The sequence below is a fragment of the Anolis carolinensis genome, chromosome 2 (genome assembly GCF_035594765.1).
Source record: "Anolis carolinensis isolate JA03-04 chromosome 2, rAnoCar3.1.pri, whole genome shotgun sequence".
Lineage (NCBI taxonomy): Eukaryota > Metazoa > Chordata > Lepidosauria > Squamata > Dactyloidae > Anolis > Anolis carolinensis.
In genome coordinates this window covers 149,154,048-149,177,829 of record NC_085842.1, presented here as the reverse complement: position 1 = coordinate 149,177,829, position 23,782 = coordinate 149,154,048, and the positions used below count along the sequence as shown (strand labels likewise).

Below are 23,782 nucleotides of genomic sequence, written 5' to 3'. Positions count from 1 at the left end.
TCTCGCCTTGGTCAGCCCCTCTTCCTTTTTCCTTCCATTTTCCACACCACTATCTGGAATGATAGTGTGAAGTAATTCTCTTTGAAAAATTAAAAACTACTAAGCATGCTAAAAAGGCAAAAATAACTATTAACATTTTCCTTCTTCTTTTGATTGTAGTCTTCTACATATATCTAGGTTGTAAGATATTCAGTGCACACTTGGATCTTTAAATCTATCCATCTTCCTTTCAGAAAGCTTCTGAGGGGAAAGAGTTCATTTTTGACTGATATAAGTGGATAATTTTGAATTTATAACTATAATAATCTCACAGAGTAACGTGAAAACTAATCTTTTGCCCTTTCTTAAATGTGAACGCTACAGAAATGAAACAATTGTGGTAGGATTTGATTACATTTCCAAAGCCAGTGAACTGCTGCAACAGCTATAATATTTGAAGTGTTTATCCTAGAGTAGCTCCATATCTGAGAACCTGTTTCCAGATATATATCATTTATTTAGATTAGGAAATTGGCACTGTGTTGGCATTAAAACTATGCTGTTGAGTATGGTCTTTACATATACAATATTTCTTCTCGGAGTCTAGCTCCCTCTGTACCAATGGTGATAAAACTAAGTGCATTTCAGTAAAATACATTGATTTATTGTCATACAAAAACCTTTGAGAAGTCACAGAGCTGCCTACCTCATAAACACTAGCCATGACATATTTTGTAGAAAATTATACTGGTCATTCACCACCACGGGGCCCACAAAATCCAAAAAATACTGTTTAAGTAAAATTGTATTATCATTTGTATAAACAACATTCACAATCTGATTCACTCTTTCTTACAAGTTATGACAGAAGAGAGGTCAATTAGACAATAGTACCTTAGTCCACTTAACTTTGAATTTATCTTACATTTGAATGACCAATTAAAGTAATAAGCTCTCTTGAGCTATATGCCATCCACATATAATTTTTGTTCCTTTGGTATCATGGAAATAGGAAATATAATACCATCACAGCCTTAGGGAATGTTACAAATTTTTTTGCAAAAGAAGTTAGCCTGCATAAGGAAAATGAATAATCAGTAGCAAACTTTACTACCAATAAAGAAATATCTAGCATGCAAAGATCTAAGAAAGTACAAGACACACACAACTAGTATTGATAAACAGCAGACACGCCAACAAAAAATGGCACGTCCTCAGATTATATTCTTCTGAATTCTTCAGGACCACCCTTCAATGTGATATGATAAGAAGCTGGGAAAGGGAATTCTTATTCAACATAAGCCCCCAGATTTTGATCCATGTCCCCAGTTGATAGAAGATATTTCTGTAAAGGTAAAACAATAAGTTCACAATCAACTACAACCCTCAGCCAATGCTATGGTAAAAAGAAACCCTGTTAATTAAGTCTGCCTGATGGTACACTGAAGAACATAGTTATTTTGTTACACTACAGCATGATTTCCACATTTCCTGCTATTACTCACATTCTTCCCGCTGCGCAGACTCTGGGGATTTTGTTTTTCCCATTTCATCTCTAAATTAGCTCCTCTTGAATCATTACTCATTGTATCAATGACTGGCAGGCATTAATGAATTACTGATACCCAGCTGACACCCTCCATGATCATTATAATAGAAACAAGGTAATTTTAGAATAAGGCTTGTTACTTGAATAATTTCTCTGAATTCTGCGCAAACACAAGAATCAGAGATCAAAGAGGTCTTTTCTGAATGACCATAGCATAAACAGTAACAAAGATACCTAGCCCTAGGTTTCTTTTGCATTGATGGATTTAAACCTCAACCTCTGATTATTTGTTAGATTTGAAATTAAACTCAGAATATTATTTTCCTCTGAGGAAGAGGTAGTTTAACACCCCCCAAAGTAAGCTACCACTTATTCATGCCAGCAGTTGTTTCCAGATATTGAGGCAGACTATTCATATTTGGATTTTGTAAATGCTGGGAACAAATTTATTTCAGAAAGAAAGGTGCATGACTGTTGGAGAATAAAATGTGGCCATTCTCCTGTCTCATACATTTTCTCAGACATTTAATATTTTTGAAATATGTGCATACATCTGAAGTGTTACTGCTGGTAGGCAAATGCTCAGCCTCTCAAACACAAGGATATTTTGGTCACTCCAGTAAAAGACTTAAAAGTATACCCATATGGCAGCTCTAGCAGCAGCGGAGGCAATGTTGGCAACACGTTTGTTCACAAGGCTGTTGTGTGAGCTTGGATAATGAGAAATCTCATCTCTTCAAAGAAGGTGCAAGGTAATTTCCTGAAAAAGTCAGCAGCTTAATTGGAAAACAAACTCCTCGAGATTTAAAGGCAGCTAAAATTTAAATCACAACAGACATGCCAATCTACATTTTGATTTCGGATTATTAAAAGGCAAAAGTCCTTGGCAAAGGAATCTTGTAGCACAGTTGAGACTGAGAACACGAAGTTGACAGGACACACTTTTGTGGACTTCTGTCTATTTCATCAGATGCCACACATCTATGCCTGAATTCTATACAGATGTCCCTTGTAACTGATACATGTGACAAATCAGAGGCAATGGTTTATTATGTATGATATTCTAGAGAAACGGGTTCAAACAACTTTAATACTACTTCTTCTTACACTGGCACACATTATTCTGAACTGGTTGCTTCCCACTGACAACCTATTCCTACTTATTACAAACAACGATGTATAATACAACTTTGGGCAATATACTGCAAGACACCCCATCCCACCCCCACCTCCCCATGGATACCTGAAACTGTAGACCCTACATTTTTACTATACTTGGTAGGGAAACATGCCATAGAAAAGCACTGGGAGATGTTGAGAGACCCACAAACAAGTGAGCTCGGGGTGTCAATTCCATGGATGGGTTGTTTTTTTTTACTGTACATCCTTACCTGTTTATATGAACAAGGTACGTTCAGCAAGATATATGGTAGTTATGTTCCAAGACAAGAAGGAACTGTCTAATTTCTGCAATTGAGACTAAAGAAAAGCCCTATTCTGAAGTGTTGTGGACTGTGGAGAACAACAGAGCGGAGCACAACATCAGCATACTGTCCTGTCTTTTCCACTGCTTTCCACTTTTCTAAAGAGAGGCTCCTCAATGCAAGGAAGTAATCCACATATTTCAGAATCCTGGAAAGATAGAACTCTGAACTCACAGACAAAGCAGGCTCTCCTCTGCAGCTTTCCACATGTGAAGAGCAAATGTGAATGGGAGAAATACATGAGAGCAGAACTACACATTGTCTCTCCTTATGTGTTCAATCTGCACAATTACAGAATGCCTGAATAATATCTAGTCTCAATAGCCATACGTATGAACTTTGTCTGATTGCTATTCATTGGTGATCAGCAAAATATCATACGGAAGCAAAGTCCAAAAAGCAAAATATATAGAAATTTCTCCTTTTCACCTGACCCGAATTTCCATCCACTTGTCTTCTATGCGTGCCTTCAAACTTGGGGTTTTATAAGACACATAGCAAAACTTTTCTTCTCTACTTTTGCCATGCTATACGTAAATGTACACACACATGATACTTTATATGCCTCTATCATGTTTTACACATTCTTACTTGCATTTTTCTGAAATAATTAGCTCCAACATTATATACCTTCCTAATAAGAGAATTGTGCCAACCCTTAATCAGTTTGATTTTTTGTGTACTTTATGTGCTCAGTTGTGCTGAACCAATTATTGTGTACTGATCAGTGGTGAGAGCTGAAACCTTCCTCAGACAAGTGCTATCATCACCAGTCAATAACCAGATACAGAAGAATATTTAATGGCTCTTTCAAACTGCGTGACATTGAAAATCAGAATATTTTCAGCAGACATGCATAGAATTTAGGAATATTTTACAAGGGTTATTTGTGAGCAGACATGCATAGAACGGATTGGTGCTTTGTATGCTGATGTGAAAAGATTGAACTGGTGAGAATTATGCTTGGACCTCACTTAATTTGCTCCAGTGATACTTATTCTGTCGATATGACCTGATCATATATGTTCCAACTCATCCATGTCTGGATCAGGCAGCCACCAGGACACTTCCAAAACTGGAATGTATCACGTGGACTAAATAAGGTCACACACACACACACATACCCTCAGAGGAAAGCAAAGGCACCCCCTCTGAACAAGTTTTGTCCAGGAAACCCCATGACAAGTTAGTCCTAGATTCACTGTATGTTGGATATGACTTGAAGACACACAACAGAATAACCTCTAATTCGGCGAAGAGATCTGTCCCTTTCAAAATTTATACTTTTTCATTAGGGGTACTGTATATACCTCAATTAACCAATTCTGTCTTCTATCAGGTTCACATTCAGACATAATCACATCCCACTGATTCTCTTTAGGTGTCTGAGACTGAATTATGTTCTCTGTGCCTGTCAGTATAGTTAAATAATCTATTCAGCCTCAGAATGGCTGCACCCACAAATCAAAAGTGCTGACACTAACTCCTATTCCACCTATCTTTTTCATATATAATTTCAGAGGATATGTGAAGATAATGCTTTATTTCAATATTGTAATTGTTTTGGATTTTATAGCTCCCTCAGTCTCAAATGCTCAGAATTGGTTGTTTTTCTACTATTTCTCCTGCAATAATCTGTATTTTGCTTTACACAATATTCTCTCTTTTCTTTCAGAAAGAAAAGCCATACAATGATTTCACAGTTCAATGATATAATAAACAATTAAATATCTGAATGACATCTAAAGGACTTGCTGAATGAAAGGTGGGTGTCTAATCTACCCCACTGGTGCTGGTGCCCCTACTTTCAAAATACCTTTAGTTCAGCACAGGGTTAAACTAAAGTAGCAAGAAAGAGTATTTCCTCTGCCCAGTGAGGCTCCCCAAATCAACATGAATACGATATAACACAGTTTGACACTACTTATTTCATTGTTTAACAAGCTTCTACTGCTGCACCCAAACATGAAAATGACTGGAAAGAAGGAGAAAATGCAAGTCCTTCAAATAGTCTAAAATGGGTGTTTGGAGGGAGGAATCAGTCATTTCTGCTTTAAGAAAAACATTGTACAAGGACTTATTTGTTTAGCTGTAGCGGTGGTAGCAGAGAATAAAAGGATAAAAAGGATTGCAATAAGGACATATAGCAAGCTTCTTTTCCCAATTAAACAATAAATGCAGAAACCTATTTTGACAGATGTTCTAATAGTTTAATCAATATCAGTGGTTTAATTATGAAGCTCTTTTCTATGCATTGAGTGTACAATGTGGTAGCCTTGAGAATTTTTTCAACCATACTGGCTATTTATAACCAGTTATACCAGATGGGTTCATTGCATTGAGATATTTTCTATTGATTTTGTGATTTCTCCTCCTTTGCTCTCATCTGACAGAATTATCAATGCAGTTTCGAAAAAGGCACAACCCTTAATTTCTCGGTTCACAGGCAACCTATATGGAGACAGAAATGTTTTTTTCTAGTAGAACAAAAAAAAAATCTCAATTATACATGAGAGGAGAAGAGACTCCTCTACAAAGGGGCTGTTCTTAAACTTCTCAGTTTTATCTCCACTGCTGCCCACTTTCCTGGCAACATATATACTGAGAAGAAAAGTTGTAATCATTTGCATAAGCACTTTAAAGGAAAAAGACAGAGTCAAACACTTTATAGTCAAGCATATTGAATAAAATGATCACATAACCTGTTTACAAACTTCCAGTGAAGGGAGTCCACATTTGTGTGTGTGTGTGTGTGTGTGTGTGTGTGTGTGTGTGTGTGTGGCACAACTTGAGAAACTGCACATCGCTTCTGGTGTGATAGAATTGGCTGTCTGCAAGAACGTTGCCCAAGGGATGCCTGGATGTTTTTTGTTTGTTTGTTTGTTTGTTTTTTGATGTTTTACCACCCTTGTGGGAGGCTTGTCTCTCATGTCCCTGCATAGAGCTGGAGCAGATAGAGGGAACTAATCCATGCACTCCTCGGGTTGGATTCGAACCAGCAACCTTCAGGTCAGCAACCCAACCTTCAAGTCATCAGTCTTGCTGGCACAAGGGTTAATCCACTACACTACTGAGGGTTCCTCACATTTTTGATGACATTAACCGACACACTAATATGTTGCAATACACATTTTAGAAAGCTCTAGCTTATGCCATTAGAGTTTGGTTCCAGACCTTTGATCACCTGGGCACTTGACTGTGAACATGCTCCTCCACCTTTCAATATACTTCTTGAACGATGATGTACAGAACTAAACCTAGTATTTCAGGTAACATTTTATCAAAGCAGAAGAGGGTGGGACTGTTATTTCTCTTTATCTTGACACTATGCTCCTGTTGATACAGCCTTGAACTACAATGACTGTTTTGGCTGCTGTATCGCAGTGTGGACAAGTTTCGTTTGTGGTCTACTGAGTCCCTAGATTATTTTCACAGGCATGATTATCAAACCAGATGTCATCCAATATTTGTACATTTCATTTTCCTGCTTAAATATAATGCCTTACATTTATCCCTGTTGAAATTCAGTTTACTAGTCAAGGTAATGTTCAGTCTTGATCTTTTTCCCTGGGGTGTTACCTGCAAATTTGATGAGCATATCATGTATTCCATCATCCAAGATGTTGAACAACACAAGGCCCAGGATTGAACCCCGTCATACCTTACTAGTCACTTCTCTCCAAATAAGTAAACAAATTTACATAATTTTTCTGAAGCATGAAATTACTAGGCAGTTTGCATTGTTTTACATTTGTTCTGCTTCTGCTACCTGAATGCAGAAACAAATCAAGTCATGAATGAAAATAACCCTCTACTGTCTGTTTGGACAGGAAGCATAGTCAGGCCTTGGATTTTATACATCAGATATATGGAGAGCAATGTATATGTTGGGTTTCCATGGAAACACAGAAAAAGGATGGAGCTGGATGCACAATACAGCCAACAATCCTGTCCTCAAGAATACACACACCATTCACAAGTGCAACAAATTCTTGACATCCCTGATGGACAGAGAAAAAGTACAAAGGTTTTAGAAAAAACAAATGTACATGAACTCTTAACTCTACTTGCAAGCAAATGGTACAATTTAAATGTGTAAACTGTACTTGCTACAGTACAGTTCCTCTTCCAACTCCTCATAAGCCTACATGTCATATCCTGCCTAATAAAAAGAATAGCTACTGTCTCACAAAAATGTATCAGTATTCAAAGAAACTAAAAATGTCATGTGACAAATCATCCTGGGCTGGCAAAGCCAATCTTTTAAATCATAAGGTTAGAAAGAAGAAGAGGCAGGTGCCAATTAGTTGCCTATACAAATGGATATTTCAGGATTGCGCCCCCCCCCCCCCCGGTTATGACTCATTTAAAAGCACACATTTTAAATTTTACAGTGTGAAACACAAATTGCAACTGTAATTACTAGAACAGAATAAAAGAAAAAGAAAACAATTCAGAGCATGCAGTATGCAACCTGACTGTGATTAAAAATACAAGAATTGTGGTGCAAAGAAAAGGAAAAAAAGAATTCTAATGTGATGGCCCAATAGAAACAAAATCCTGAAAAGTCTACTCGGCTTTTAAATAAAAGGCCAAAGTGAATATGTAAAATAATCCCCAAGACAAATGAAAGAGTTGCAGTCATTTTGCCTGTTATTTTGCCAAGCACATCCACAAAGCTGTTTTACAAGCTTCCCTTCCAAATATGGTGAGCCAGAGTTTTTGCTTTGTCTTTCCCATATAATCTGTCACTACCGAGGAGCCTTACTCTGCCTGGTTCAGTCAACCTGGATTTTATCTCTACCGAGGACCAAGCACTCTCCAAAATATAGATTAGGCTGTGTTGCATAGGCCATGCAGTATCAGATCTTCAGATCTAGGTCTAAGTACCCAACAGCAACCAATCCAGTCATGGTGAGCAGCTCTCCTCTTGCAGAGCACAGCTGGGAGCTGACAAAACATTTCATGTAAGGATGTTTTGACTTATACCTTTATGGTTGGAAAAAGTCCCCAGTCTGCTTTGAATATTGATCTAGCCAGTCAAAAACTTCACAGAAGATTTGTCAGATGTTGTCTATAAGGGAGGGAAAGGGGGGATGAGAGAGATGGAAGAGTTGTTTTGTTCCTTTCTCAACTACTCATATTGACAGCTGCAATTCTCTAAAGCTACTTTGGGAGTGAAGGAGGACAGTGGGGAAATAGAAACTTCCCCATTCTTGGTGTTTTATGCAAATTTCACCCAATGGGTACAAATTCTGTAACAGCTATCAAAATGACAGGCAGGACAACAAACAGAATTTCACTTAGGTATGGATCCATTTGAAAGGGGTGTTTGTCATTCAAAGTAATGATGTAGATATGTAGTATTCTAAAGTAATATTGGGGCATATTGTCATATTTTCACACACATCCAAACCAGAAAAATGTGAAGGCAGACAACATAACCCTATTAAATGGCCAGCAGGCAGACACGGCTGCTGCTATTGAGTGGTTGGCTGGAAAGCAGCCATGACTTCCTTGTCCCAAATATGGTCTATGATGAGTTTCTTTGGGACGATTAGTAAGTAGTTTCCGGTTAGCAAATGAAATAGTACATCACTGCCTCCAGTTACAATTAAGGAATAAGAGGGAATAAGATCAAAACTATTGTCAAATTGTCCACCTCACCCAGCCATTTTTTGCCACATTTCACATGGAATTGCCATTTGAAGAAAACCAAGTATAACTTTCATAAAATCTGTGATTCAACATTTTAAGTCACAAATTTGTACTATTAAACTTAAATTTTTGGTTCTGTCTCTATATAATTTAATATATTCTATTAAAATAAGTCTTTTAAGAATGATGACATGTATTGTTGTTTTTAAAATGCAGTGTTAAAGAAATATTCCATGAGAGAGCAAATGACTGCCTTTAGCTCATCTTAGAAAACACAGGAAGAGACCACAAGGGCCACCCAGTTCAACTCCTTGTCATGCAGGATTGCACAACCAAAGAACCCCTGACAGACGGCCGCCCACCCTCTGCTTAAAGATCTCCCGAGGAAAGGAGATTCCACCATGCTCCAAGGCAGCATAATCCACTGCCAAACAGCTCTTACTGTCAGGACGTTCTTCCTAAAATTTAGGTGGAATCTCTTTTCCTGTAGTTTGAATTCGTTGCTCCATGTCCCAGTCTCTGGAGCAGCAGGAAACAAACTGGCTTCACTCCTGTGAAATAATACTGTCAAATAGTTTTCTGTCACTAGGGGCCAATTTGCATTAAATAATTATAGTGATGTTGTTCCACTTCAGGTAACACAGATCCGTCCTACAGAATCCTAGGAGTTGTAGGCAAGAGAAGGACCTTTAGAATTCTCAGCCAGGGAGCTCTTCCTGTGATGCATGTGAGCAAGCTACAGATCCCAGGACTCTGCATGAAGAAGCGACAGCAGTTAAAGTAGGATCAAAGAGTACAATGGTGTAACGTGACTGAGCCCCAGGTCTTTCTAGAATTACTCCATTCAGAATTGTGATTAGATTTATGATTAGAATTCATGATTGGTTGTAATTCAGATGTGGATTTGTTCTTCAAGGGCCCTTCCACAGAGCCTGATATCCCAGAATATCATGGCAGAAAATCCCACATTATCTGAGTGTGAACTCAGATAACCCAGTTCAAAACAGATATTGTAGAATCTTCTGCCTTGATATTCTGGGATATAGGGCTGTGTGGAAGGGCCCCCAGAAATGAGTTCACATTGTGGTAAAGCAGCAATGACTGGATGTCTCCCTCATCCCAATTCAAGTTATAATTCAGAAAATCTGAGTATAGTTTGATTTCTGCAAAACCACTAAGGGATTCAGAAACCAATGTGATATTCTCAAAGACAACAAGATGGCAGAAACATGTTTTAGTCCTGTTTCTCATTACTTGGTGGTGACTTTTGCAATGCTTATGTACACTGTGCTGCCCATCCCACCCACAAAGTCCATGAAATATTGCTGTTGCAACAACCTGGGGAAAAAGGGAGCCCTTCTGTTGGAGCAACAGGCAGGCAACAGAGAGGGAGGGACACAGATGGGTGAGTGGGATGGAAGGGCTCTTTTCTGGCCCAGATTAAACATAAAGCTGGAAAAGAATACAGCAATTATAGTGATAAGCAAAAATTTAAGGCAACTATAGTATCCCAGGATTTTCTGACAAAATATTTCAATTATACTAATGCACCTGTGTATGTATATCTATTCATAACTGTTATAATGCAATGTAGGCATTCTTATTTAACCATTTTTGTTCAACAGGTAAAAAAGGGGAAAACTAACTGATTGCACATCAAATGTAAACAAATCTATAGCCTAGTCTTCCAACTGATCTAAGGAAAAAAAATTAAAGGAAGAATTTCACTGAGAGCAAATATATCCTTTATTAATTCTTCCCATTCAGTTGTACTTGGACACAAAAGTACATTCCAAAAAAGAAAACTCTGGCTTCACTAAAAAGACTGCAAGCATCAACAATTCTTACAAGAACATTACAAAAATTGAGAACTTCTCAATATAAAATTTAGAGAAACAGAAGTACAGATTTGAGAATTCAATTCTATCCATACTTGTTAGCTTGCCCCGTACCAGGAATGTATCTATTAATAAGGCAAGATGCAACTGGGGTGAATGATGAAGGCTAAAAACAGTGCTGATAACTAATGTTAAAAAAACCTTTTGTGTTCTGCTCTAAAAGACTTAATGTGTCTCAGTGGAAAACAGGTTGTTTGTTTGCCTTTTCACAAGTCTTTGGCAGAAACTCAAGATACAGAAGGATTTCAGACCATAAAGGAGAATGATTGCAGTGGCTGAAAGATAGTCATTGCTTGAGTAAGCACTAGAAAAACTTTCTTTCTGCAGTGCTGCAGCCCTCAACATCTGTGCCAGTGAACATTATTAGGCCTACAGCAATGCCATGCTTACTCCAGTGCTGGATAGAAAGCAGGTCTCTGTCGATTCAGCAGCAGGCATATTCAGCATCAGCAGTATAACTCTTTTCAATCGAAGCTTTCATGCAGTCCCAGCACTACACCATCGTATGACCTACCAACTTCCACTGTGCTGCCTACTTCAAAGGATGCTTAAACATGCCTGATAATGAGGAGGAAATAGAAAAATCTGCACGTGCAAAGAAGTCTGTTTTCTGAACTCAAACCAAACATGCCAAGTGGTTTGAAAACACTAAAACAGTGAAGGTTTTTCTATAAATAAATATATCAGGCAGGCAAAACAATGATGCTCATCTAAGGTAGCTGTTATTTATAGAGAGACGTCTATACACAGCCAAAAGTGTGAGTGACCAAACTAATCACATTCCCTCTTAACAAGCCATGCAAGAGCTGCAAGAGAATTATCCTCTACACCCCAGATAACAGGTGCTGAGAGAAATAACAGTATATAAGGAAGGGGGGAACCTCTGCTTTCTCCATTAGGAATCCAGTCATTAGACCACATGAAGGTTCAAGATCTTAAACTGCAACATCAAGGGAAGTATGTAAATATACAGGACCAATCTTAAAGGATTACAAAGCAAAATGTAGATTATGGCTTGTTATTTTTTTGTACACATCCTTTTTACATTGGGCAATATACATGTTCAAAAAACAGACAACAGTTAGAGGTTAGAGGTATAAAACTTTGCCTACTTCCTTAATGTGGTGACACGTAGCTTCACAATATATGGGTGCAAGCTGGCATATATGGTAGAAAAGCAGCATCAAAGGCAAAGGAACATGTGAGTTGAAGCTCAAACACAACTATACCATCAGACAGAAAGAGGCAATTCTCTCAGGTTTTTTCCAATATCACAAAACAACAACAAATTCCTAGCTATTTAATTGTTTCTGCTGCATTTGTACTTGCAGGGGTGGAAATTTTATTTATTTTTGGAGAGGTCTTCTTTTTGATAACAAAATAAAGTGGCCTACTGTGGGTTTTCTGAACCTTGACTTGGATGAATGGGGTGGCAGTTATCATTTTACCTCAAATAAAAAAATGCTTTGAACTTGAGTTGACATATTTCTTATTGATAGCTGCCTTCAGGGTGAAAGACGCTACTTAATATGCCACCACTACCATCTCTTAAGAAAGGTTTTTTTAGTTCTGTCACAACAGAAAGGTTATTTTTTATTTACCTTACTATCTCAGTGCATGGCATTTTAATAAGCAACGAAGTCTCAATATATGCACAATTGCATATGCTTTTGTGAAGGCAATGCACTCATCTATGCTGAGCACTTAGATCAGTGTGACATCAGATCAGTGGTGGCTAAATGCCGCAGGGAACTGATCCGGCTTTACCTGAGGCAAGCTAAGTCAGAGCACAGTCTGAATACTGACTCCAATTTGGGGCCATTGAAGACAGTTGGGATGACTCTTAACCAGGACTGACTGCCATCCCACATTCTTCCGTCTCAGGCAACACAGGGTAACAGCCCCCTGTCATTTCCTGCCCTGGTGTGTTACAGCTATTCCCAGCAGTGACCACCCAACTACCTCGTTCTCAGGCATTCTAGCTGATGTCAGGCAAAGCATCCGCAAGTCAAGATTGATGAGAGAAGAGAGAGGAGGGCCCGTCTGCGAGCTTCTTGAGCATGGCAGCACTCTACCTGATGTTAGGCAGAGTGCCAAGGAGAAGGTAGGTAGCATGTCGTAGCTAGGGACAGCTACGACTCATGGGATGGTTGTCCAGCAGTATGGAACTGTATTTGTCACTACTGGACAATAGTGACTCCATGTCACATCTGAGTGTTTGGGATGCCAGATCAGGCCTTATTTGTGTGTGTGTGTGTGTGTGTGTGTGTGTGTGTGTGATAAGGATGACTGATAAACATTTTTTTTCCAATGTGGAAGGTGAAGAGATTGCTGAAAGGAAAGCAGGTAATGAGGAACCAAACTAACAACTTCTTTTTCCTGCTCTGAGGCTAGAAAATGTAGCAAAAGGGTCTTTAGCCAGTGCTCAGAAACAGGGATTTATTTTAGTCTACTAAACTGCAAACAAAACCAGCAATCTCTCTAATTCTCTTTCCTACAGCCAAAAATATGTATCCCTCTAGATAAACAAAACAAATATTTACTATAAGCAGTTTACAATGTAAAATTCTACACTACACAGGAGGAAGCAACAGGTGGAGTGAAAGATAGAAGCAAGAATAAGGAAGATTGATTTTGTCACACGTATTTAGGCTTAGTATGAAGAAAGCATGAAGACTAAGACATGAAACCAGTGACTACATAGAAAATGAGACAACAATATGCAATATATAAAAATAGGATCATCACTATTTGGGTGCAAGAAAAAAAGAGAAAGAAAGTCTGGAAATTATTTAGACAGCTGAAGGTACTGGGCATTAAAAGTGACTGACATGGATACAACACCACACGGTTACTTGAGGATACTAACTATTCTGGATAGATGAGATAGTACAGTAGCGTCTCACTTATCCAACATAAACGGGCCGGCAGAATGTAGGATAAGCGAATATGTTGGATAATAAGGAGGCATTAAGGAAAAGCCTATTAAACATCAAATTAGGTTATGATTTTACAAATTAAGCACCAAAACATCATGTTATACAACAAATTTGACAGAAAAAATAGTTCAAAATGCAGTAATGCTATGTAGTAATGACTGTATTTATGAATTTAGCACCAAAATATCATGATGTTTTAAAAACATTAACTACAAAAATGCGTTGGATAATAAAGAATGTTGGATAAGTGAGTGTTGGATAAGTGAGACTCCACTGTATTCATACAAAAAGGACATTTTCATCAGCTGCTCCAACACTGTGAAACAACCTGCCCGAAGAATCAGAATTTAAGACATAATCAAAGACCCATTTCTTCTGGAAAGCCTACCCGTCAATTTAAGTTGTGAATTTTTATCTACAGCTTATCCATGGATTTTAACTTTAATTTTAACTCTGTGTATCTTGTTATATGTCTTTTAATGGTGTTTTATCTCTTGTTTAATGATGTTGTATCCCGCCTCAAGCTGCAGGAGAGGTGGGTAACGAATTATTATTATTATTATTATTATTATTATTATTATTATTATTATTATTATTCAGAAGTGTGATTCAGTCCTACCTCAAATATCCCTTACGATGCCTTCACTTTACCAATGAGATAACCAACAATTTAAAAAAGGGAAAAGCTAAAGGTGGCCTCTTCACACATGTAGTCCTGAATGCTAACTAAAATAGCTTTGATGTGCCATTCAAAAATTGATTCTATTCTAGCTGGAAATAGCAACCATACTGTTACTATTTAATTGTTTAACTTTTGTATTGCGTGTTTTAAACTTGTCCAGTGTCAAGTGTTAGCTGCCTTGAGTCCACATGGGTAGAAAGGCGGGATATAAATAAAGACAACAACAACAAAAACAGCAACAACTACAATATTAATTAAAGCCATAGTCCCCCACCTTGCCCTGCTCTACCCCTGCCATAAGCTAATGATATGTGGGGGAGGAGTATTTCTTCAATTCTTGTTGGAACGTCCAGTAAGGGTCTACCAGGGGCCTCTTAAACCATATTCCAAATAAGCTTGCTTTCTGCAAAGAACTAGTTTTAACAAAGCTTGATGGTGAAAATCTTTGCACATTGAAACATGCAAATGGCTCACTGTGTACTTTAACCACAGGGCAAATGAATTCAAGAATTCTCAAAGTTAGATCGATTGAAATTGCACAAGCTCTTGTTGAATAGAGGAAAAAAGGTAATGACAGCAGGCAAAGCTAGAAGGAAAAGGGGAGTGCAGTAAAGACTAATGATCACAGTCAGAGGTTAGCATTCAGTGCCCACTGTGGCTGGCAGGGAAAGGCTAGATAAATAGTTGAAAGTATTAGGACCACTTTCCTCTTAGTAAAGTGAAGCTAGAGCAAGAACAATTACACAAGACTGTTCCTTCAGCTGCTGTATGAAGGAGGGGAATTGATGTTCTTGCTGCTGGAAAATGGGCAAATCAAGAGTTTTTGAGTAAATATCCCCCGATTCTATTCCCAAGCTGCATTTAGAATATGATCAAGAATACTTTCTTATTGTGAATGAATATGTGTAAGTCACACTTTAGTGTTGTGCTTTTGTTGTTTTGTTGTTTTCTTTTTCTGACTACACAAGACATGCAAGAAGTTAGCTTTAGCAATATTTTGTTGACTTGACTTTTTCTATGCAATGACTGATTTTTGAATGAAATGTAAAATTTTATTTAACCTACCAACTTTATATTTAAGAAAAAACCCTAACTAAACAAGAACAATTTTAAGGTCTCAAAATCACACTTACTTTTCAATTAAATCCAACGTGACTCCTGGTACGAGTCTCACACTCTTCTGCATGCAAAACCTGCAGAGAAATAACATTTTAAGAATAAATCATACTAATTAAATATCTAATGACAAGTTATACAAATGCTCTATAGCAGGAATTAAGTTCCTCATCTTAAAATATTTTCTAAAGGATCCATGAGATGTGGCAAAGATATTGCTACCGTAGAGCAGAAGACAATACAGTCAAACTCAAAATTAATTCAACAATGAGTATAAAGGAGAGGAGAAAGGTCCAGTAGTTCACTGCAATCTTTATGAAACAGAATCAAGGCTCGAAGTAAAGCTGAGATAATAGAACAATGTTCCATACTAACTGAGCTTACCCAGAAAATTGAAAATGAAGAAGGAAGCAGTGGGGAAAACTCAAGAAAGTCAAGTCTGGACAAAACCATTGCATTCAGAGAAGAATGCCATCCATTAGGAATGTACCAATTCCTTCTTCCAGACCCAGCAGCACAACAAGCAGCAAAGAGATTTCAAATATTTCTAGCAAGAATAACTTAAGGTATGCCTACAGCCCAAAAAGTGCTGTGTATCTTTCAAGCTGAGAGGGCTATCACCTACCCGTCTCAAATTGTGATCATTTGCATCTCATTTTAATCTCTCTTTCTCTGAATAACAGACCCTTTCTCAGAAGTCACAAAGAGGAACTTTGACATGGATTCATCATCAGCTCCAGCAATAAAGCATTAATAACCATCACACTGAAAATAAATGTTTGGCTGAGGGCAAGGCGCAAGCTAAGCCTATTTTGTGCCACTGGCCTACTCACCAAGAATGGCCTGCTACCACCTCAGCTTTCATGCTTCTGCCTTTCAAAGATCTCTGTCCTTTGATCTAGCATGTGCCATCTGTTCTTTGTATAATCAAAGGCAGGCAGAATTCAGGCAGTATTAATGAGAGGTTCTTCTACTGGCCTAGACTTAATTTTAGGGTAGCCTACCTGCCTATAGCCCAAGATTCTAATACCATTGCCAAATACCTAATTGCATTACAATACAGATATTGATTTCTCTCTCTATCCTGAATGCAACAATCGCAGCACTGAACCTGCCATTTAATGTTTATTTTATAGCAGCTGAGTACTAACTGCTTTACAGAATATAAATGTGATATCATTCCTGCTCAAGGGACATAAAAATCAACCTGTTCTTTTCCCCAAAGGGTTATGGCCAGTAAAATATACAAGCATGCTTCTACTCAGCATGAATGAGTTGACCTTGCAATTCTTTTTAAAAACTGTATGAGAATACATTGCCCAAGTCCCTTCGGGTGAGAAGGGCAGGACAGAAATGATGGAAAATAATAAATATGTTAATCCTAGTGTATTGAAGTGGATGGGGTGTTTAAAGTAATATTTCCTATATATTTTTCCCTTATGTTTTTTGCTCCATATATTTCTTGGGAAAAGTTTAAAAAAAGTTTTGAATAGCAGTGGTAAAGACTGGGATAACAATAATAGAAAGGATGCAGACAAACAAGGAGTAGTAAATTCAGGGCTGGCTGCTAATACAGATTACAGTCGTTTTATGACTGTGCATTCTTTTACTTGCATCCTTGACTGGTTTCTGATTCAACAGTAACAGAGCCATTCACTCTTTTTAAACATCATAAAATATTCTGACACTTTCAAACTACCACTAAACAATTGTGTTTGATGACCAAAATATGTTGGCAAAGGTTGTATATGAAGCTCAATGACAGATCTTCGGACAGGATTACAAAACTGATGCACAATGTCCTGTGACTGAGGAATCAGTGTTACCTGGTATAAAATAATGCATACGCCACGATAGATATTCAAAACAAAACAAAAATCCTATAGGGATGAGCAGCTTAATCGCCATTGTCTCATTTTAAACCTGGGATTTCTAAAACAAGCTCTATTACCGGTGACCTGAACTAAATTGAACAGAGTGACATAAAGAATAATTTGGCCACATAGCTCCTTTTGCCTTCATCAACACTCTCTCAATCCCTTCCAGGCTCAACATCAAAAGACTAGGGACTGAACTGCAGTCAGCTGCCTCAATGCAGAGAGACCTTGTCAGGAGCAAACAGATGCTTTACCTTGCTTGCTGAAAGGAGCATTCCAGCGGGTATTACATAGCAGCCAGCTTTTGATTCAAACTTGCTGATTTTTCTGTGGCAGGCTTCCACATGCCTAATGGAACTGGAGAATGCCACTGTGTCAAGTGCTTCAATCAGCCCCCCACCCAATTTATGAAAACAGAGTACACATCTGGGGTCAGCTATAACAAAGTATTTTCACACATTACAAAGCTGTCATTCTGCTCACCCCCTCGAAGGCACTGAAGAAAAATGTATGAGCATGATGTAAATAAAGCTGAGAGTTCAGAAATTTCAGGGGGGACCTCGTTTTCTCAAAGGAAACAGAATAATGAATCAGACGAGGCTGTTTTTGATTAACAAGGAAAACATCCTTTTTAGAGTAATGCCAGTTCATCAGGAACACACTTGGTATTCATCATGATGGCACAAACTCAGCAAGCAACTCGTAGCTTTCATGTTCACAGGTCTACAGCGGCCATAAGGTCTGCCACCAAACTTTGGACTAAACTAGTCAAAATGTTCCCAGTCTTCTCCCTTTAATGAGCCTCTGCTATCCCCACACTTGATTCTGTACATGGAAAACTGGCTGACACTAATAATTCTGCCAAGAACTCATGCATTTTCTCTCATGAATAGCAAAGACAAATCAAGCAAATTTGCTTATATACTATATTTATTACTGTCGTGCTTACTTCTGAAAGAAAAAAAATGAAGAAAAATAGGAACCAGTATACTCATATTAGCAAGGCAAGAGGTAACAGAGAGGATCAAGGCACTATATTAATATTTCAATAAGTAGGGATGAATGGAAACGCTCCTGTAAGCGCTGAAGTGGCTCTGCTATACAGAAAATGTCAATGGGCAATACAGAGGACCTGAACAATGCCATGAAATTTACATGAAATTTGAAATTTCATGAAATTTAGAGCTTGCTTTTCAATACAATCATCTAGTCATATCTTAAAATGCTGGCACTCAACAAATGTTAAATCATGAATTTAATACTCATCGGCAAGTACCTCTTGAAGCAATGTTAGAAAAATGCCAAGACAAACAGGGTTCTGGGTCTCTTTGCTCAAGAAAGAAGTATGTAGTCCCCAAGTGACAAACAAGATAGATTCTGTAGGTTTGTTCTTAAGTTGAATGTGTATGTAAGTTGGAACAGGTACATTTTTAAGTGTAACTCTAACCATATATATTAGCAAGCTTTGGATAGAATAGGGAGAGGTTAACACATCTGTGTTGTTTGTTTTGCTGTCTGTGCCCCTGTTTAAAAGATTTCAGCTCACTTTCTGTCCCTGCGATAATTGGATTTTGAAAAAATTGGCTTATTAAGGAAACAAGAATTGGTAATAAAGCTTCAGTGAAGACATCTTTCTCTATGATAACTCTTTCTTAAATTTCCCTTTCAAGAGGTAGACTTCTCTCACCCTCATTCTTAACTATGAGTCATTTGTAAGCCGGATGTTTGTAACTCGGGGACTACCTGTACTCATCAAAGAAAAAGTGCAAAGTAAGTATTGTAAGAAATGGAGGCTTTGTGTTCACAATCCCATTCAGCCATGAAGATTACTAAATGATCTTGTGCAAGATACTGTCAGTCTAACTCAGTGATTCTCATCCTGTGGGTCCCCTGGTGTTTTGGCCTACAACTCCCAGAATCTCAGCTAGTTTACCAGCTGTTAGGATTTCTGGGAGCTGAAGGCCAAAAACATCTGGGGACCCACAGGTTAAGAACCACTGGTCTAACTCATAGTAATGATGATAAAAACAAGTAATACCAAAGGATAGCCTTCTCCATCCTGAGACTTTCAAGCTGTTTTAGTCAATTTCCATAAGTTCCAACTAGCAGGACTAACAACCAGCGACTATAGTAGTTCTGACCCAACTCATGACAGGCATCAGATTACAGAAGTTGGCATAGACAGAGGGAAAACACTTCATATAAAAATAAGGGAAGTTGACTAAGGGCCTTGCATTTATATGGTCCGTTCACTCATCCCTTTGGAATGTAGCATACTGCCATACCCATTGCTCTTGTAGGCCACAAAGTTCCTGTGACCTAATGGTGGCTTATAGCATGGCAGACAGCCCAGCATGGCTTTACAGCTAGTCATTCATTTTGGCAGCGTGGATTATTACATTATTTAATTGCATAGCAGAAGTTGTAGCTGAACAAATATAATGTTCATTTTAACATGCAAGTTAAGTTGTTAGCACTACAGTTATTATATAATTCTGCAATTTGGATTTGTTGCTGACACTCATTTAGTTAAAGGCCCAATGTTGATATCATAAAACTAGGATGGAAAACAACTGTTCTCCATAACTTTTTCCCATGATCTGTCGCTATTGGTTATGCAATTAGGACTGTCAAGAGTTGCAGTATTCTGCAGAGCCACCACTGACTTTCTCTATCTTGAAAGGACTAACATTCCTGCAAGCCTCTAGTCTGGTTTCAACAAGTCATCCTTGAAGAGCAGGAACACAGACTGTATTCTCATTTGTTATTAAAATAATAATAACCTTGCACCATAAATCCACAAAAGACTGACAAGTCTTTTAGATTCAAACATGCCCATCTGTATTTTATAAGTGTTTTTATGAATGTCTGATGTAATTTAATAACTTTTTAATTGATTCACAATGTATTGTACAATTTTATATATGTGTTTTATTATAAGCCGCCCTGAGTCCCCTATTGGGTGAGAAGGGCAGGATATAAATATTGTAATAAATAAATAAATAAATAAAAAACACGCTACCAATTCCACTGCACCATCGAATTAGGAAAGACAAAACATCACTGCAGCATAAGCTTCTTTTCTCTTTTAAATCAGATGGGACAACTTACTCAGGGTTGACCCTCTTTAAAATACAGGGCTCCAGAATCATGCTGAGAGAAGCAGTGCTTCAGAGTTAAACAGCCACTCAACCGCATTTTATACTGCTTTACCATGCAAAATGTCTTCACATGTATCATTCCCAAGCCCAGTCATTATATGGATATGAAACTGATGTTATTGCAGAGCTTTGAATATCAGCCAAGCCCTGGCTCTCCCACCACAATGCCAGTAAAAGAAGAAAGCAGATAATGCAGAGTTCACATAGAGCTGCAAAGAATTTTAAACAGAGCTGAAGAATTTAACATGAGCCTCACTTTGTTGGTCGTCCTGTCGCAAGCAAAAGGGAGATTTCCTATTTTGACCTACTTTACATTTTATATTATTGTACTAGCCTGCACTGCAACAAAATGATAATTCAAAACCAGCCAGTGTGGTGTGGTGTGGTGTGGTGTGGTGTGGTGTAGTGATTGGAGTGTTTGACTACAATTCTAGAAAACAGGGTTCAAACCCTATGGGTGACCTTGGACAAGTCACAACCTATCAGTCTCAAAGGCTATACCACTCAATAAATCTATACTGGTATACCATGCTGATAAACAATGGTAAATCCGCAAGGCCAGATTTATAGACTTTTTGTGTCTTTTCTTATCCCCTAATTTTTGTACCATCCTGCCAGAAAAAGGGCTTTGAAGATCTCTTTCATCTCTGACTTTTTGAATTCCGCTTGATTTCAGTAAGGATTTCAGTAAGCAACCCATGATATTTGGGTTGTTTCTTCTTTTTACAAATACATCAAAAATAAGACACTCACATAGAGAAAAATTATCAGATAACCAAATTTCAATCAATACAAGGAAAAAGTATATATAAAGGTTAATTGTAAGTGCACAGTTTTTTTCCATAAATTCACATGAGAAATTGTTATATTAAATTCATCTGCAGTTCTAACAGATTAAGAAATAAATTGACGCAACTGGGCAAAAGTTTTCAGTGAATTCACTATGATTTTCTTTTTAAAAAATGTACAAATAAAGTGATTTTTTTTCAAGTACCACCCACCAAATTTCAGTGATGCCTATTAAATAATAATTGCCTCACTTTTGAAGTGTCCAATTTAATTTTATTTATTTCTGTGCTTTAGTACAGGAAATCTCTGAGTTACAAACATCCGACTTACTAACGATTCATAGTTAAAAATGAGGGTGAGACAACAGGAAATGAAAGGTATCTGCTAATGGGAAGGGAAATTCACTCCTGTAAGAGTTATCATGGGAAAAAGGTGTCTCCACTGAAGCTTTCTCACCAATGTACTTATAGTATTCTGACTTTAAAACAAATTCAGCTTAAGAACAAACTTACAGAACCTATCTTGTTCGTAACTTGTGGACTGCTTGTGTATAGAAAACTAGACCATGAATCTTTCTTTACAGTTGTTGCCTTGATGTTGTTTTTTGCCTACTGTTGAGCTTTTGTAGCATCCCTGGAATTTCTCTTGTAATATGGAGGCTATTGTTCCTGATACTTACCATCTTTCTACTATCTAGAATATTGTTTCCCTCTCAAGTAGAGTTCAAAGATCCTCTGATGACATTTGTGGGACTGCTAGCAAACACATTATTGCCAATGTCTGTGAAGTACTAATCAACTCTTGCTCAAAGCCCTTTTTTATAAAAGTGTAGGCCATGATCTAAGAAACCCAATCTTACTTAATGTAGAACCAGTCTCCTTTCCTGAGCCATGCCTTTTACATTTTTCTTTTTACAGTGAAATAACCTGTGGCCCAAGCTTATGCAGACTCCTACCTATAGCCTCATAGACCCCTGCAATATTTTGCAGGCTATATCTTGCAATATAATTTATTGTGATAGGAAACAAAAGGAAGCGATAGTGGTTGGTGGGTTCAATGGAAGCTGGTCTGCATGCAAAAGGCTTGTGAATATGATAACCTGAATATGGTTACTCAAAGTCACTGAACCATAGAATCCTAGAGTTGGAAGATGCTTCTGGAACATGGCCACACAGCCCGAAAGACATACCAACAACCCTCTGATACCACAAGGGTCATCCAGTCCAACCACATTCTGCCACATAGGCTGTGGCGCAGGCTGGTGAGCAGCCTGCTGCAATAAATCACTCTGACCATGAGATCATGAGTTTGAGGCCAGCCCGTGGCGGGGTGAGCACCCGTCAATTAAAAAATAAAAATAGCCTCTGCTCGTTGCTGATCTGGCAACCCGAAAGATAGTTGCATCTATCAAGTAGGAAATAAGGTACCACTTATAAAGTGGGGAGGCAAATTTAATTAATTTACGACATTGGAATGAGGAAGTGCCGTCACAGTGGATGATGAAGCAGCTGCTCCCCCCTGTGGCCAGAATCCAACATCCCCTCAGGAGAAGGTTAAATTGCCTCTGTGTCTGTCTCTGTCTCGGTTCTATGTGTATATGGGCATTGAATGTTTGCCCTATATGTATATAATGTGATCCGCCCTGAGTCCCCTTTGGGGTGAGAAGGGTGGAATATAAATACTGTAAATACATAAATAAATATCCTCCAAAGTTAAACAGGCCTCTTGTTATATGCATAAAATTCTTCCTTCGTGAAAATTGTATAAAGGTTTAGTACAGAGCTTTACAAACTTTGTGTTGCAATGTCGGCTGCAGGGTGTAGGTGTGTTGTTGATGAGTGCAGTGAAAGGTATGCTTGAACTGGAGCAAATCCCACTGTCCAGACTGCTGCAAAGCCCAGGATTCTGTGAAATTACCAGCAAAGTCTCCGACTTGGCTAAAAGCAGTACAAAGCTGGTTTAAACTGAAAACCCCTGTGATATTCACTGGAAGTCAGCCTGCATTTTGAGGACAGCCAATGGTCTGTTCAGGGTGAGTCCTTGGTTTGGAACGCATACAGACATGTCCTTGCTCAAGTAGCAACTGATGGTTTCTCATGTTATAGCTCAAGACCTGCCCTGAAAATTCTGTTGTCAAAATGGCCCTAGTGGAAGACATTTGACAGCCCTGTAGCATACACTCCAACTATCCTAATTTGGCAAGTACAGACTGCTTAAAATTATTCTAATTTACCTCCTACTTTCTTCCTTTTTTGGCTCACTTTAATTGCTGAAAGTGCAAAAAATGTATTTTGTCCTTGACATCATGGGGGGAGAGGAAGAAGTGGAATTGTACCTTTCCCAGGTAGTTCATACAAAAGCAAGCTGCTCAGTTTCTACAGGCATGTCTATTCTGGTCGGGAAATGTCTGCTCACTGCAAAAATGTCAATATTTTTACCTTATTTTGCTGTGTTTAGATTCTGGCAGTTTCTTCTCAATGTAAGCTGTGGAATCATATATTTGTAATGTTATTATTTAATTCTTGTTAATCTGTTATCACCTTTGATGTAGATGTGGTTTGTTTTGGGTTAGGGTGGGGTGGATTATTTTGTCTTGGTCTAGTTATTATGGCATTGAATATTTGCTGATATTTGTTGCTAACCGCCCTGA

At 38.1% G+C, this 23,782-nt stretch overlaps 1 protein-coding gene across 5 annotated transcripts in view; it reads right to left on the bottom strand.

Moving 5' to 3' along the window:
• The window catches only part of rptor (regulatory associated protein of MTOR complex 1), a 460,420-nt gene that overhangs the window by 232,712 nt on the left and 203,926 nt on the right, over window positions 1–23,782 (bottom strand). For all 5 annotated transcript variants that reach the window (XM_062970816.1, XM_062970817.1, XM_062970818.1 and 2 more), the window contains one exon: window positions 15,323–15,382. In XM_062970816.1, coding sequence (XP_062826886.1) covers window positions 15,323–15,382 — 60 coding nt within the window. The remainder of the gene's footprint in view (window positions 1–15,322; window positions 15,383–23,782) is intronic.